The sequence below is a fragment of the Hippichthys cyanospilos genome, chromosome 16 (genome assembly GCF_059441005.1).
Source record: "Hippichthys cyanospilos isolate Australia breed blue-spotted pipefish chromosome 16, RoL_Hcya_1.0, whole genome shotgun sequence".
Lineage (NCBI taxonomy): Eukaryota > Metazoa > Chordata > Actinopteri > Syngnathiformes > Syngnathidae > Hippichthys > Hippichthys cyanospilos.
The window spans coordinates 18,464,558-18,480,942 of NC_142384.1; the positions used below are offsets into that span (position 1 = coordinate 18,464,558).

General features: G+C 53.5%; 1 protein-coding gene across 2 annotated transcripts; it reads right to left on the reverse strand.

Moving 5' to 3' along the window:
* lrrc4ba (leucine rich repeat containing 4Ba) lies at positions 1 to 15,505 on the reverse strand. 2 transcript variants are annotated; one of them, XM_088436776.1, is made up of 3 exons: positions 15,276 to 15,505; positions 3,832 to 4,263; positions 1 to 2,751 (listed from the first exon to the last, which is right to left on the reverse strand). In XM_088436776.1, the coding sequence occupies exons 2-3, from the start codon at positions 4,093 to 4,095 to the stop codon at positions 976 to 978; spliced, it is 2,040 nt and encodes a 679-aa protein (XP_088292902.1). In that variant the 5' UTR covers positions 4,096 to 4,263; positions 15,276 to 15,505; the 3' UTR covers positions 1 to 975. The 2 variants fall into 2 exon arrangements, with proteins under 2 accessions (XP_088292902.1, XP_088292903.1); XM_088436777.1 differs by lacking the exon at positions 15,276 to 15,505 and having other exon boundaries at positions 3,832 to 15,225.
* Positions 15,506 to 16,385: the final 880 nt, after the last annotated feature.

The following is a 16,385-nucleotide window of genomic DNA, read 5'->3' on the forward strand; positions in this document are numbered from 1 at the left end:
AGGATCAAGAAAAATCCAGCTGCCTTATTATGTGTGCCAGTTTTCTTTTTAATTTCCAAAGTGAGCTGGGCTAGAACAGAACAGTGGGCATCACTAGAACCCATGGAATCATCTCATCAGAGGAACAAGAAGAGTACAAGAAGAAAGAGAACACTTTTGAAACATTAAAGAGAAAAAAAAATCATCGTGAAAAGAAAAAAAAAACACTTTTTTTCTTTAAGAAGAAGCCTAAGCATTTCGATTTTCTTCATTCGTCCTTTAATTTTTGGAAATAAAAAAGTCTTTTTTTTTTCATTTTTCTTTTTTATTGTCCTAGCGACAAGTAGCGCTTACCTCGCGAAAATCGTCATCGGCGAGTGTAATAATCCTTCCGAAATCTTCCAATCTTGACGTGCCGCCATTGAGTCAATTAAAAAAAAACAAAAAAATCCTTCAGTGTACAAAAAAGCCAACAGTGTGATAAGAACAATGCTAATGCTAATGCTAAGATGCGACTCCAAAGATGGTGCCCGGCTTTTCCGACTATGTACACTGTGATCTTATGACACTTATTATTGTTATTATTATTATTGTTGTTATTGTTGATGCTACACAGCGCGCCCGTCGGCCAAAAAACAAACAAAAAAAAAACAAAACGGCCCGGCTGGCTAGAAAAAGAAAATAGATCCATCCAGCGGCCGTCTTGAACGGCGGCCCACAAGGACTTTTTTTTTTTAAATATATTCTTCACACTTTCTACATCGGCGGCTTCGTAAAGATTCTTTATAATTTATTTCTTCCAGTGAAAATATATTTACCGTTTATATATAATACTATCAAGTATTTTTTTTGTTTTTTTTCCCGGTACAGCTCCGGCTTGTCCCAAAAGACGCGTCTGGTTCTTTCGAGCGCCGGGCCAGAAAAGCGGCGGCGTCCCTCGGCAAAAACTGGAGCCGCCTGTCACCTGAATGCGCCGGGGGGGTGGGGGCGGGGGGGTCAGATTTGCGTCTCTTGCACGTTGTCCTTGGAGGCGCCGTTAAAAAGCAGGGGCCGGTCGCGGCCCTTGGCGACCAGGCCCTTGAGGGAGCCGCGCAGGCTGAGCTGGGGCGGCGGGACCGGGGCGGCGCAGGCGGGCGGGCCGGAGCCGGGCCCCCGGGAGCAGGGCAGGCTCAAGTTCCGCGAGCGAGGCGGCGGCCCGTCGGCGAAGCGCCGGCCCTTGTAGCAGGACGGGCGGTCGGGGGGCGGCGGGGCGCGGTGGCGGTGGCCGGCGGCGCTCTGCGTCAGGGCGGCGGCGCCGCCGCCCCGGCCCAGCTCGTCCTCCACGTTGACGATCTCCACGGCCCGGGCGGGGCCGCCGCGGCGCTTGTGCAGCTGGTGCTGCTTCCTCAGCTTGTAGAAGAGCACCAGCATGACGGCGGCCATGAAGGTGATGGCCACGAAGCAGCCGATGATGATCTTGGTGGTCTTCATGACGTCGTCCAGGCCCGAGAGGCCCGGCCGGGCCAGGGGCGGGGCCGGGGTGGGGCGCGGCGCCGGCGAGGCCCGGTCGGCGGCCGGCGAGGGGGCGGGCCGCAGCCGCCCCGAGGGGGTGGGCCCCGCCAAGGTCCGGTTGGCGGCCGCCGGCCCCGAGTCCTCGTCGGCCGGCGTCTCCAGCGTCTCCACGGTGACGGTGGTGAAGTAGGTGTAGTTGACGGCGGCGTCGGCCGCCGTGACGTTGAGCACGGCGGTGGCGGTGGCGTTGCCGGCGGCGTTGGCCACCATGCAGGTGTACTGGCCGGTGTCGCGCAGCGTGACGTTGGTGAAGTTGAGCGTGCCGTCGTGCAGCACGGAGATGCGCACGCGGTAGGAGCCGTGCGTGACCAGCGTGCCGTTGGGCGTGATCCAGTTGACGGAGGTGGTGGCGGCGCCGCTGCGGCACCGGAGCTCGGCCGCCATGCCCTCGGTGACGTTGAGGTCGGCGGGCGGCTCCACGATGACGGGCGCGTAGCAGGTGAAGTGGCTCTGGTCCAGCTCGCCGATGTAGCGGGCCTTGAGCGGGGGCGGGGCGTGGCAGCGGGCGCAGCAGCTGGCGTTGCCGGGCGCCGCCTCCTTCAGCCACCAGCTGAGCCACAGCACGTCGCAGTCGCACAGCCAGGGGTTGTGGTTGAGGTGCGCCCGCTCCAGCCGCCGCAGCGGCGTGAACAGGTCGTGCGGCAGCGAGCGCAGCGAGTTGTGCGACAGGTTGAGCTCCTCCAGGCTCTTCAGCCCGTCGAAGGCGTTGCGCTCGATCAGCGCCAGCCGCGAGTGCATGAGCCACAGCTTGCGCAGGGCGGGCAGGCCGCGGAAGGAGCCCGGCCCGATGGCCTCCAGCCGGTTGCCCGACAGCTCCAGCTCCTCCAGCCGCGCCAGCGCCGCCAGCTTGGGCACGGCGCGCAGGCCGCACATGCCCAGGTTGAGGTAGCGCAGGTTGACCAGGCCGGCGAAGGCGGCGTCCGACACGAAGTCCAGCTTCCTCAGCTCGCCCAGGTCCAGCCGCCGCAGCGAGGGCACCCGGTGGAAGGCGTAGCCCGGCAGCGTCTCGATGGGGTTGTTGCGCAGCCACAGCTCGCGCAGCTTGCTCAGGTACTCGAAGGCGTGCGACGGCACCAGCGTCAGGCGGTTGTCGAACAGCTCCAGCGTGTTCAGGTTGGGCAGCCCGTTGAAGGCGCCCGCCTCGATGCGCCCGATCTGGTTCTTGGACAGCTGCAGGATCTCCAGGTGCCGCAGGTGCTTGAAGGTGTCCGACTTGATGGCCTGCCGCGCGGGTGGGGGGGGCGCGGGTGGGGGAGGCGCGGGTGGGGGGGGCGCGGGTGGGGGAGGCGCGGGTGGGGGAGGCGCGGGTGGTGAGCCAGAGCAAAGCCCCCGCTCCCGCCCTTCCCGACGCTCGCCAACGCGGGTTTTAGCGCCCGTCCTCTGCCTTTTCCTCTGCGCCGGCCGAAGCGAGCTTTTTCCCGTCTCAAACGCTCGACGTCGTCGCGCGCCTCGTCTCAAAGATTGGACGTCGTCGCGCGCCGCTTTTCCGCGTGCGCCTCGCTTAATTTTGCTGCCGCGCGCGCAATTGAGCCGACAGTAAAAAAAGGCTTGTAATCAGAAATATGTTCCATTTTTTTTAACCCAATGATTTGCATTTCACAAATGAAAAATACCTGTCTTGTTTATGCACTCCATGAGAAAAAGCCTTAAATATTTAAAACGGAGCCCTTTTGCAGATTTTTGGGGGCTTCATTTTCCTTATTTTCTAAAAAAAAACTTGTGCGTTTTGGTCGCTTTTTGACTCGCCGCTGCCTCCTCGGGAAGCAGGCGGTACTGCGCGGCGGTACTGCGCGGCGGTACTGCGCGGCGGTACTGCGCGGCAAAGCGGCCGGTCGGTGTCATATATCACAAGTCACCCCCCCTTCCGGCCGACATGTTTGTAATTACTTCTCACGTAAAGCGAGCCGCTTTTTAATTGAAATCATCGCAATCAAGCCGGCGAGCCCAAGCCGGTCGATAGCTAATATATAAAGGCTTAATTGGAACATGTCTGGCGTTGCCGTTTATCGCCGACGGTCAATACGCGGCGCGCATATTTCTCCCGGGGGAGCGCCACCGTAAACAAAACGCACGCGCGGAAAAAATAAAAGCCTTTCAAACGTCATCGGGCGCTTTGGGATTTTAGGATTAACTCCTCAACGTTATTTCAAAGCGCGCTTAAAGTCAAGCCGGAATAACGGACGAAAGATTTGGAAGGCGCCCGAGAACCAAGGGGATCTTTTATAAACCGGGGGCGCGGCGCATGGGCGCCAACCCTTCCGAAGGTTCCGATTCCCCCCCCCCCCTTGCCCGCCCGCTCACCTGAATGGCGTTCTCCTGCAGGTTGAGGTATCTGGTGTTGACGGAGATGCTGTCGGGCACGCGCTCCAGGCTCTGGCGGGTGCAGATGACGCGGCTGGCCTGGTTGGAGCAGGCGCAGCGGTCCGGGCACGGGGGCGAAGGGGACGAGGGGGACGAGGGGGACGAGGGGCGCGACGGGGGGACCAGCGCCAGCAGCGAGTAGAGCAGCGCCAACAGGAAGGGGGGAGGAGGGCCGGGGAGGCGGCTCAGCGTGGCGATGCGCATGGCAACTGGGTCATGACCCGCCGCCGCGATCCCGAGGTGCGGCCGGCGTCTCCGGAAAAGGGATCCCGCCGCCCTCCTCAATCCCGCGCGGCGCCGCGGCCCATCTTCTCGGCCCTTGGCTCTCCCCGCCCGCTCGCTCGTCGGGGGACCGCCCGAAGCCGGGGCTCACTGGGGACGGACGGCAAAGACGAGAAGGGGGACGCTGTCACGCGGTCTGCTCGCAGACAGGGCGGTTCCGAGGTCCCCGACCGCGGCCCGAAATAATGACCTTTCGGAACGGATTTAGTTCACCCTTTAACGGTCGATCGGCCCGTGCTCGGTTTGGCCCCTGGCCATTGTTGCTATTCCCTTTCGTAGTGAGGAAGGACGGCGCGGCGGCGACACCCGCGTGGGCCCGTCTGCCAAATTTGGCCCACGAGGGTCTCCGAGTTGAACTTTCTTTGCGAGAACGTGCCCAAAACGAGCTTGCTTGTTGATCCGACAGCTCGTGACTGTGGATTGCATGCTAGCTTACGTTAGCGTGTCATAAGGTGCCGCCTTGTTTAGCTCTCGAACAGGAAGTCGGCCATCTTACCGGGGAAATCAAAAAAAGATAAAGCCCTCACGGCGTTCGACACCAAACAAGACAAAGTGCGAAAAAGCTCCCATGCGTTGAACAGGAAAGTGCACATTTTGCTTGAGCAAATTCTTTCACGTACTTCTTGGAGCGCTAACAATAATTTAGCTATGGGTACCAATTTCACCCGAGGATTTGAAATGGAGTCAGACACGTCCATGGTGAACAGCAGAGTCTCAAATACACGTTCCGAAAACCAGGGATGTTCTATACCTCTTTTACTCCTGTGCTAGTAGGACAAATTTCATCAAGAAATGAAGCCATCCCGCTACCGCACCGCACCGCGCCGCTACCGGTTCCTGCCGCGCTAACCCGATGCTCGATTTGCACATTTTTTTTCGGGGCGCAGCGACGCAGATGAACAGATGTTCTTCCCTTTCTTCGGGGAGAAGGAAGCCCCCTAGTCACCGAGGAAAAACAGCAAAGATGAAAAGCTGAAGAAGTAGCGAGCGTATCAACGGCTTTTCCTTCAACACAATAAACAATGGCGACATTTAGCGCTCATCAAAGACCCTTGGACTCGTTGTTGTCGACGCCACGTCGTTCTTCTGCCAAGGCCCGAGCGATCCGCGAGCGGGCCCGTTTCCATTGAATGAGGAAGGTCGGTACGCTTGGAAACGGTACATAGAACTCGGCTTCACTAATCCAAAGTGACTCCAAATGGACCGGAAAAAGAAACCAGAACTCGGCGGAACAGTTCGGAAGCAAACCGACGTGAAATAAACCCTACCGAAACCCGACTGAAGCGAGACCAAAACTTTCGGAGGTCGGGACCGGGACGAGACCGAGGGTCCTGGAGGTGGAGACTGAGACAAGACCTCTGAAGATTATGACACCACTAAAACTTTGGGAGCCGGAGGCCAAGAGAAGACCGAGACTCCCGGAGACCGTGACGAGACCGGGACCTCTGAAGATCGAGACAAGACAACTGGAAGTCAAGACAGAGACAAGATCAAGGCTCCCGGAGACCGTGACCAGACCGGGAATCCTGGGGGTCGAGACCAAGACGACCAAGCCTCCTGGAGACCGAGACAAGACCAAGACCCCCGGCATTCAGCACGGAGGCGAGACCAAGATGAATACTTGTGGAAATTGCGGAGATCGAGCCCGAAACAAAATCAAGGCGTTCGCCAGTAGACGCAGAGACAAGAACTATGCCGGGGGAGGTCGAGACCGGGCCAAGACCGGGACTTAAGGAGGCTGAGCGGATTCCGTTCCGAGACGCCAAGCGAAGAACAAACGCGTTTGCGAGGAAAACAAGCCCTCCCCTTTCTCAATGGTGTCATCCTTCCCGGCCCGAAGCGCCAAGACAAAAAAAGAAGCGCGAATGCTAATTGCCGGCCTCGGGGAAGACGCTAGCTAGCCGCTAAAGCTAAGCTAACGGCACGGATGAATTCCGAGCAGCTGCAGAGGAGGAAGGCCGGGAGGAGGCTCGACATCGACGACGGATGGAGAGACGGTATAAATAGAGAGAGCTGAAAAAGACAAGAAGAAGACCGATTCTTAAATATTCATAAGAAGGAGCGCGCGGGGGGGGAGCGACGAGAAAGTGAGAAACGCTCATCCCGGAGGTTGCTTCCACATGCGATCAATGATCGTTTTTAATCGGATAGCAGCTCGTTTCATCCCGGACATCATTCCTTTGCCCAGACATTCAATTCCAGGTGAAAGATGACTTCTGGCGCTAAAAGGTCGAAAGTAAACCATCGGATGATCACTAGATCAAAATGCAGCGGGATTAAAAGCGTTCGTGTGATTAAAACTTGCAAAATAGGCATTTTACCACAATTTGGAACACGGTCGCTCCTTTTTCCAATTCAGTTGCTCTCAATTCAAAAAGAAAACGCACGCTTCCTATCGCGCCGTTTACCCACATCGACATCACAATTACCAATAAAACATTACTATTAATCGTAGTTTTTCATATCGTGAAAAAAAATTCAGCCAATTTTGATACTTCACAAGATCCTCTTGCGGGCCGGATTCAAGCTGGGCCAGAATGTTTGAAAGCCCTGGTTTAGGGGGTGCATTTTACAGGATGTACTTTTTCCATCAGGGCTGTCAAACCCGTTTGAGCTTGAAAAATCCATTCCCAAGCGGGACCGACCCATAAAATCACGCTATATTTTTGGACAATTTTAAAACAACTTCAACAGTGTTATTCTTTTTTTTATTACTGTCCAAAATGGTACAGCGTCACTATTAACCATAAAACCTTAACATTACTGGAATCGTAAACCACGTCAAGGGCCAGATCAAATCACGTGTTTGACGCCATGGCTAGAAAGCATTCAAGTAAGTACCTCAAAGTAATGTGACACAAGATGGGCTTGTAACAAAAAGTCTGATGATCGCAGAGATGTTGTTATTATTATATTTTTGATGATATTAAAAAATTGAGATCTTGAAAATTCATAATATTAACGCTGAAGCAAATATTAACACTCCTTTCTGGCGCGTCAGAAAGAAAAAAAAACAGATAAATACATATATCCAAAGGGGCCCCCCCCCCGCGGAGTCCGGCGAGTAGACGGCGCAGTGACCTGGCACTTCGATGAGACATTAACCCGCTACGGTGTCACGCATTAACCCTTTGACACGAGCGCGCACACAAGCGTACACACTGCAGCTTCCTCTCCCCGCTTTGCTCCAGCTCGCTGTGCATTCAAATGCTCGCCAACAGTTACCATGGTAACCCTATTCAGCCTCCATCCAGCTGTATCCCAGCCCCCCCCCCTTCCTCATTAGCAGCCCAAGCACAGGCTCGTACAAAGCACACGGCCCCAACACGGTCGCAGCGCTAGCGTGGACGCTAGCCATGGAATCGCCGTACATTACCCTCCAAACATACACGGAACGATATTTTACATTCGCCGTTACGCATTGACCGGTCCGCGGTGATGAAAAGGTCGGGGACCCCGACTTGATAGGGCTCAGCTCACCCGTATTATTAACCTTCATTTTGGGGAAAAAAAATGCGTCCTATATTTGGGGAATGATGGTAAATGGTGAACAGATGATTTGGTAAAAAAAAAAAAACAAACAAACATAAAAACCTTAGTCTTCACAAACGTAGCTCCTCCCCCCTCCCTCCACGTTACATGCTTTGCTGCTACATGTCCAAGAATTGAACATAATATTCGTGCGCTACTCCTATTTTGCTGTTTGTTTGAGGACAAGATGTTGAAGCGTGACATTTGGGCCGATATCCAGCAGGCGCGCGACACGGACGATTTGATTTGACGTTTGTGTGCTGTCAACGGGGAAACGGAAGCGCTTCACCTCCCGTTATTCCCAACACGCCCGCTGGCCTACAGACATTGCGCTGGCTGACGGTTTCTTCCTTGAGCCCCCCCCGAATGTCGGTGAACTATTCCAGACGTTTGGCGCGTGCTTTGCTGCGTTTAGTGTGTAATTCACGCTGACATATTTCATATCTTTGGACGCGTGACAGGAATTCCTAATGGCGCACTAGCTAAATGTTTCATGAGCGACGTGTCGGCCGGAGGAGGTTAAGAGACGTCTGCACGTGTTTGATGTCGGGCCGCGTTCCGGCTCCGGGATTTGACTTCCTAAAGAGCAAACGCGCCTGGAAAGTCAGAGGTGGCCCCTCGGTCCGCACCGACGCACGGCCGTTCTGTCGACAGACAGAAGAATGACAGGAACGCTAAAAAAAATATGTATCGGAGTTGCAATTTTCATCGCTCGTTGCAATCGTCGGGATAGACATTAATTTTGTCATTTTCTACTTTGATGTTTTTAGTGAATTAAACCTCAGCAATACTTCGTTTTACTTTTAGTGTATGTGATAGATCAAATTTAGACAAACTTCAATGAAAGGTTTTGAAAGCGTCTTCAACAATTGCTGGCCAAGCAGTGATGAATAAGAACCACCGTCCATCATTTTGTAAAGCATGATAAGGAATGAATCAAGTAGTACAAAATGTAGTCAATCGTCAGAAAGCGTACTGCATAGCGATCAGACTGCGATCGTCATCAGGGTCAACTTAAATGGAAGTTAGACTCGTTTCGCATCAAAACGCTGTGTACCGTATTATTTTTTCCAAATGAATGCTATCAGAATGGGACGCGCATGAACAGGATTTCCCCATAACCAGAGTGAAGGGAATCGTATCGCATCAAAATTGGAGTGAATGGAGTGAGGCGTAGTAGTATAGAGTGAATTGCAGTCAATTTGATTTGACCGTCTCACGGAGAGTAGCTTTCTTATTCGTATGCTAGCAGTTTGAGCAAGATTGTTTGCGCGGGCTATGGTGCGCCGGCTGCGTTGGCGACGCCGTCCTTCCCGCTCATTTCCACGTGAAAGTGCGTAAAAATGCGTGAGACGGAAGTGTGAAAAAGTTGACGCGCCGTCTGAGCGCGCCGTCTGAGCGCGCCGTCTGAGCGCGCCGTCTGAGCGCGCCGTCTGAGCGCGCCGTCTGCGGGTCGCGTCAATCACCGGCGAGGAAGAGCCGCTCCTCGTCACAACACTTTGCGGGTTAAGCGTCCCGTCTTTTTTTTCTTCCTCGTCTCTGCCGCGCCCGGTCCAGCGCGAACCAGGACCCCGATCCGTCAGCGGCGCTCGGATAAGGCGGGGATACCTGGATGAGCCCCCGCGGGAAGACGCACGCGGTCAGACGCTACGCCCGAGCGGACGCGATGGAAAAGACTTGATCCCAACACCGGCAGCGCTTGGCCGATCACCGTACGTCTCCGAGTACGAGTCCGCTTTGTTTCCCTCGTTTTCGACCCGTAACTCAAAACGGACCGATTTTTCCCCCGCATACCTGTGTTTGAATATATATTTCAAAAAACAAACTCTAAAGTCTCTTGTCTTCCTTCCTCGTGCGTTGTTTTTTAAACGTTCTACGTAACACGTCTCTGTCCGTTCTCCTCGCTAGCAAAAAGAATCGAAAGTCTCTTGCCCTCCTTCCTCGCGCGTTTTGTTTTTGTTTTTGTTTTTTTTTTCCAACGTTCTGGGTTTGTCCGTTAGCATCCGCTCGTGCCGTTTGGCGAGACGTCGGGCCGGGTGAAAAGGGAAAGCCTTTGTTTGGCGGCTGCGCTCCGGCGCTCGGTCCGGGACGCATTAGCGGGCAGCATCCGCAATGTACTAAAAGTCTCCATTAAGGGCGCCTCGCGAGGAAGCTCCCGCGTGCGTGCGCGGGAGGCCAACGGGCGGCGCTATTGATTAAAACGGCGTGATGGAATCCATCATGTCAGAGCGAGCGTGCCGCTAAACGCAATTTAATAAAACGTTAATGGATGGAGTGGACGGATTCAATCAGCGGGCGGCGGCCGAGCCGCAAGGCGCCACGCGCCGTGACGCCGTGCGCTAGATTGAGACATATCGCCCCGCGTTGCGATATCGGGCCGCGCGTCGGGGATCCGGAGAGAATCGCATCCAATCGAAACCGGAGAGAATGGTGCCACTTGATTACTGGACTAAGTCCTATCGCGGGGTAATTAGAGTGAATCGTACCTTAAGTAGAGCGAATCGTCACGGCAAATGGGAGCGGAGCGTGCCGCATCCAATCATCCGACGCCTTCACATGCTAGCGGGAGTCAACGGGAGCGCAACCGAAGTAAATCGTGTCACGTTCAGCGTAATCCAGCTTGAGAGCGCATGTTGTGACATATTGTGACATCGCGCAAGATATCGCGCCCGCTCGAGCGGAAGGGCGCGCGTTCAAGTCCGATTCCGTCCGGCCGTCCCCTTCGGGCGCCGCACGCCATCGCCGTCTTTTCTCCGGCCGCCCGGGTCGTTATCCAAAGGTGGAAAGGGCAAAGCGGGCGCCTCCGGGGAGCCGGCGTCCCCCCCAATAACCAACCCAGGACGACTCGATGGATTTCGGGCGGCCGGCGGGAAAGGGGGGCCGCGAACCGACTTCTTTGAACGGAAGAGCAGACGCTCCGATCGCAATACAATTGCAAACGCTCGAATTCCGATACGATCGATGACGGGGCATGGATACCGCTCAGGTTACAGCGGGAGTCCGATTACCATACCGTACATTTGAGTCAATGAATAACGTCGTGATCCGCTCTCGAAATGATACATTTTGAGAACGATTCTGCACTCCTACAACACACTCCGCTTCCGTATACCATCCAGGACCGAAAGAAAACGAGGAAGGTGACAAAGCACTAGACCACAAGGAGAATGAAAAAGTAAAGGACAAGTGACGAAACGGAGCGCATCCATAAAGACGGATGACAAAGAAGAGGGCAAAAAAGACAGACGAGGAGGAAAGAACACAAAGAAGCAGGACAAAGACAAACAAGAAGGTAAAGAACACAAAAGAAAGACAAAGAAGAGGGATTAAAACAAAGTCCACAAAGACAGACACGAAAAAAAGCGGAGGACGAGCGAGACATAAAAAGTCAAAAATAAAACCCAAAAGAGTCACGGAAGGAAGACAAAAACAGACCAGAAAAAAAACTGAGGAGAAGCGGGATGGAAAATGTCAAAAATGAAGCAAAAAAAAAAAGAAACCCGAAAGGAAGAAAAAGACATACAAGAAAAAAGCAGAGGACAAGCGAGATGGAAAAAGTCGAAAATGAAGATACAAAAATACATTTTTGTAGTGAGTGGGTGGCGCCCGAAATAATGACGTTTTGGAAGCGATTTAGTTTATCCTTTATTTGTGCTTTGATTGCCTTGCTCTTTCTTTTTTTGGCCCCGCCTCTGGCCGCTGTTTGTAGTGAGGAAGGACGGCGCCGCTGTGGTTATTGCGCCTCTCCGTGAACGCCGGCCCACAGGTGTCGGCATTTATACGCCCCAAACGAGTTTGTTTGTTGAGCCGACAACTTGTGACCGTCGATAACATGCTAACTAGTGTTAGCATGTTACGTACATAGCGCTGCTTCGTATGCAGTTAGCTCGTTAGAATTTTCGTTTGTGCCAGCATATGCGTTGACAAGGACTCATTTGACTGTTCCGACCAGTTCGTGGCGATTAAAAGGTCGGACACTCCTGAGCTAGGGGCTTCATGAACACAAAGCGGGACAAAAATGAAAAAAAAAGTCAAAATGTGCTCCACGTTAACTCGTAGGTACAAGTACACATAAACGAGCGCATCCTTACAGACGCTCGCCAAAATCCGAAGCAAAGCCGAGGGACCTTATTAGCATATCCCGCAGCGGAAAACCCCCACGGGCCCGAACATCAATAGCGTTTACGCTAACGCGCATGACACCTCCCGCGCGTGCACTCCGCGCTCTGGCCGGACGCGTACGCATTTCAAGTCGCCGACGTAAACAAGCGCAGCGCTCTTTGTTGTTTTCCGCATGAAATATTCAAAAGTTGCTGAAAAGATGCACGCGGGCCTCCGGCGATCACATGCGAAAAAACTAAACGGAAAACAAACGGCGCCGGATGCAAGTCAATGTCAAAGTCCACATCAAGGTCAAGCACAAGCGCGAACGGCGCCAGGAACAAGTCAGGATGCAAATGAGACGTAATGGCGTGCCTGGCCCGCCGTGGCCGAGCGGGACATACCTTGTCATCAATATTCATGCACGGGATCAACTTCCGCTAGCTCCCGCATCCGCGCGAAACACACGCGCAGTGCAAAGAGCCGGCAAAAAAAAATCCAAAAAATAGTCACACATATGATAAATATGTTTCAAACCCATGTGAAAATAAAGATGAAAATACAGAGCTAGTCAAGGAACGCAAAGAGCTAAACGAGGACGAAATCAAAGAAAATGAGATTTAAAAACGTTAAGAAAAAGTCAAGGAAGGCTACAGCAGAAAAGAAGGAAAAGCAAATAAACAGCGCAAAGTAAAGGAAGTAAAAAAGAAATAGAGGTTACCAAAAAGCATCCAAGCAAATCCGACTCTATTTTGAAAAGGAAAACAGGCACAAAAAAAGGAGGGTGAAAAAAACATAATATAGCATTTATAAAGCAAAGCATTTCAATCCAATAAAGCAAGCTAAACAAATAGGCTAGTGAAAACATGCAAAAAAGAAAACAACCAGGACGTAAAGCAAAACATGTCAAAAGAAGAGCAAAATGTACGAGCGCGGAGCAAGAACGGCATCACTCATTGGCGACCTCTCGCCACGTGACCCACGCCCCGACTGATGCGCCCGCCGGCGGGCAGAGGCCCCGTGCCCCACAAACGCGGCCCGCTCGCCAATCTTCCGGGCGCCTTTCCGCACGCGTGCCTGTCTGCAAAATGGAAGCTGGCGGGGGTTGCCGCGGTAACCGCTCGCCATCTCGCGCCACCGTTCGCTCGGCGTGGACTCGACTCGGGCAGGGGGGGCGGCCCGATTACTCCATACGTATAGTTGTTATGGTTTGGGGACAAAAAACTACACTCCGAAATAAGTATGAAGAGGAAGGAAGGTGAGGTCGCTCACCCCACGGCCAAACCATCCCAACGGACTTAGCCCGCGGCAACCAGATGATCGGCCACTAGGTGGCAGAAGATCTAACGGGCAACAGCTTGGCCTTTCGCCGAACAGACCGCCGACGAAACGACGGGCCGCCGGATGGCGGGAGGTAAAGGGGCTAGAAAGGGCTTGTCAGACACAATCCAAGGAGGGTAAAATCCCACCCACTAAGTTTGCAATCTTTCATGCAAAATAAGCCCGAAGAAGCCAGAAAAAAAAGACAACCCGCGCTTAGAAAGGGGCTATCGCAGACGATCCCGGAAGGTAGGAATCTCGCCCGTCGCGTCCGTACCTTTCGCACGGAATAACGAAGCGGAAAACAAGAGAGGAAGATGAGGGCTACTTGAATCTGCCCACACTGAAGCAGGTTAAGGTCCAACCATCGAGTCAAGTTCCCTTCCTTTGACGGCTAGAAAGGGTCCGTCAGATGCAGCCGTATGCATATTTTTCACAGCCAAAACGTCGCTTTGCAGAAAGGGGCAACTCTTAACACACCATTCCGTCCTTTGGCGCTCGACCCCCCCGTCCTGACGAGCTACCTCAAAAATCATCGCAACGGCGACAAAGGAAACAAGACATTTTGGCAATCAATCACTCTGCTGTTGGCACAAAACGATCAGTGAGGGAAGGGATGACTGATGGGCGGAAAGGGGCCATCTCATCCGAGGAAGCCAAAAATAATATTCGCCAGTTGATTGACGCGGACCCGTGTCAGTCCCGTTCGTGCAAAACCGTATTTTTAGAATATTTTTCATTTGGGAAAAAAAGATGACTGACAGGAACAAAGGGGCGACATGAGCTAGCTAAGCGGCAGGTTGACTTCAGGAGCCCCTTTGCACGTGGCTAACTTTCACACTCAACGGCGACACGGCAGACTTCCGAGGGTGGCGTGAAAGGAGCTTATCTGATGCCGGGAAATTTGCAGGTGAACTTCAGGAGCCCCTTTGCACTTGGCTCACTTCTACACCGAATGGCGAGAGGGCCGACTTTGAAGGGCGGCGGCGTGAAAGGGGCTTACTGACGCAACATTTGAAGGTGAAGAAACTTGCGGGTCAACTTGGGAGCGTCTGCGATTTCATCCCGGGGAAAAAAAAGACCAAAGGTATGAAAGGGGGCACTGTGATTCGAAGCCGGCAACTTTGAAAGCTCCGTTCCGCCACAGCCCCTTTCACGCAGCACGCTTACCCCTACCGGCAATCTGATACCGGCCCCGAAGCTGATACATTTGCTGAGGCACGACTTCAAACGGCAGCGTTATGGGGTTATGGCCTTCAAGTCCGCTCATCCGCGTTTGCTGCCGTAGCTTTAGAACAACTAGCCGTCAAAAAGGCGCTCATTCTTGTTGGCGTGAAAGGGCCTTGATTAGGGAGGCGCGAGCGAGACATTTGTACAATCGCGCCCGCCATAAATAGCAATCCAACATTTTCGCCTGTGAACAGGTGTGTGAAATTCTCGCTACCCCCCCCATCCGCCCCTATTAAGAGTATTCCTTCGTAAGCCCTCATCTATCTGCTCCTTGTTCTCCACCTTGGGGGGGGGGGGGCTCCGCCTGACTCACATGCTTAAGCCGGCGCACATGCAGCAGCCCCGCAAGGTGCCTGCGCAATTTCCTGCCATCATCGCGGCCGCCAGAGACATTATCTGCGCAAACAAGTGCCATTAATGGATGACGCCCCCCCGAGCGGGGGGCTGCAAGGTAAAGTGTGTATGAGGGGTGGGGGGCTGAATCTGTTGAATTTCGTGGATGCAAATCAGCTGACTACTCACCCGTACATCAAAACACACGCCAAGGAACACGCACACACAGTGACTCACAAGCACGCTCACCGATCACACAGTTACACACACACACACATTTATCTGCACCCAAAACACACATGATATAATCACCCCAAATTATTCACTCACCAAACACACTCGTCAACAAACACACACATGACAGAAACAACCCAACAAACACACACACTTCACTGCAAACACACTCTCACACGCTAACGCACAAGCGCGCACCCGCATCGATTGGTGGATTTCGGAGGCGGGACGGCGCGAGCGCAGGATGCGGATAATTGCGAGCGCGGGATGCGGATAATTGGACTTTTATGGCGCGAACCCCGCGAGCGGACGGCAAGCGGACAGACAGGAGAGGACCAAAAAAATCCACTCACCTTGGCGGGAGAAGAGGCGGACCACGGCGGAAAAAGTCGCATCCTGCACCGGCGGCGGCGTGCTCCTCTGCAGAGTGCTCGCCGAATGGGAGGATGTCTTCCTTCACCTCCTCCCTCGCTCGCTCGCTCGCCCGCCCGCCCGCTCCCTCGCCACGATCCGTCGCTCTCTCCCCGGTGAGGACGATGACGCGCGTGAGCGCCCCCAAGACAAGACCAACAAGTCAGCGATCCTAAAAAACCATGACAGATACTCGTAACGGCGTGAAAGTGGGTTTCTTTTACCCACGCAGAACGGTTGCGTCACGCACGTCGCTTACCTGAGCGGTCGCCGTGGCGACGCCCACGCCTGGACACACACAAAAACGTGTCAAACTCCAGTTCGGTATCCTGCACGTTTTCCAGTTTTCTCTCCCCGACACGCTCGATTCAAATGTTTGGCTTATTAGCAAGCTCCGCATGAGCTTGTAAATTATTTTCATCATTTAAAACAGGTGTGTTGAGGGGAGGAAAAAAATGCAGGATACCGGCCTTCCGGGACTGGATTTCGACACCTCTGCATTAGAGCAGGGGTCCCCAACTTTTATTTTTTTTATTATCACTACTAACAGGTCAACGCTTTCTATTTTTATTGTGGACCGGGGGGGGATGACAACAGTGGCTATGCTCAAGTGGCAGTTTGGATTTGAAAAATAAATTCCTAAAACAAAATAGCTGGGGAATTGGCTGTCTAGATTTAAAAAAAAAAAAGTGTCTTTGTGTTCCAATTCATTTACTCTTAATTTGAAAAGCAACCCGAGCTGTACCCGCCACAGCATTTACTTTGCTAACAGCTGCAGAAACCCTGTTCAGATCTTACGTTCCCCCATTTCCAAGTTAGCGCCCCCCCTACTGGTGGACAGGTGTGAGGCAGCAGCCCGTGGTGGCTTTCCCGGCAGCAACAGGACCATCAACCTGTTCTCCGGTTTGAACACGTGACCGCAGCCGCATGCGCCCCTCATGCACTTGATGAGCACTATGTAATTGCTCATTAGCCGAAGCCCCCCCCCACCCCCCGTCTGCAGTGAGGGTCCGCCGTTCACACAGCAGCAGCTTGTTTAGCGGCTCCCTCGG

What these genes read in the sequence shown, in the direction of transcription:
- lrrc4ba (XM_088436776.1), bottom strand. Translation starts at nt 4,095, where the DNA reads ATGCGCATCGCCACGCTGAGCCGCCTCCCCGGCCCTCCTCCCCCCTTC. An exon ending in TGCAGGAGAACGCCATTCAG is followed by an intron (nt 2,752 to 3,831) that starts GTGAGCGGGCGG and finishes CCCGCGCGGCAG; the next exon opens with GCCATCAAGTCGGACACCTT.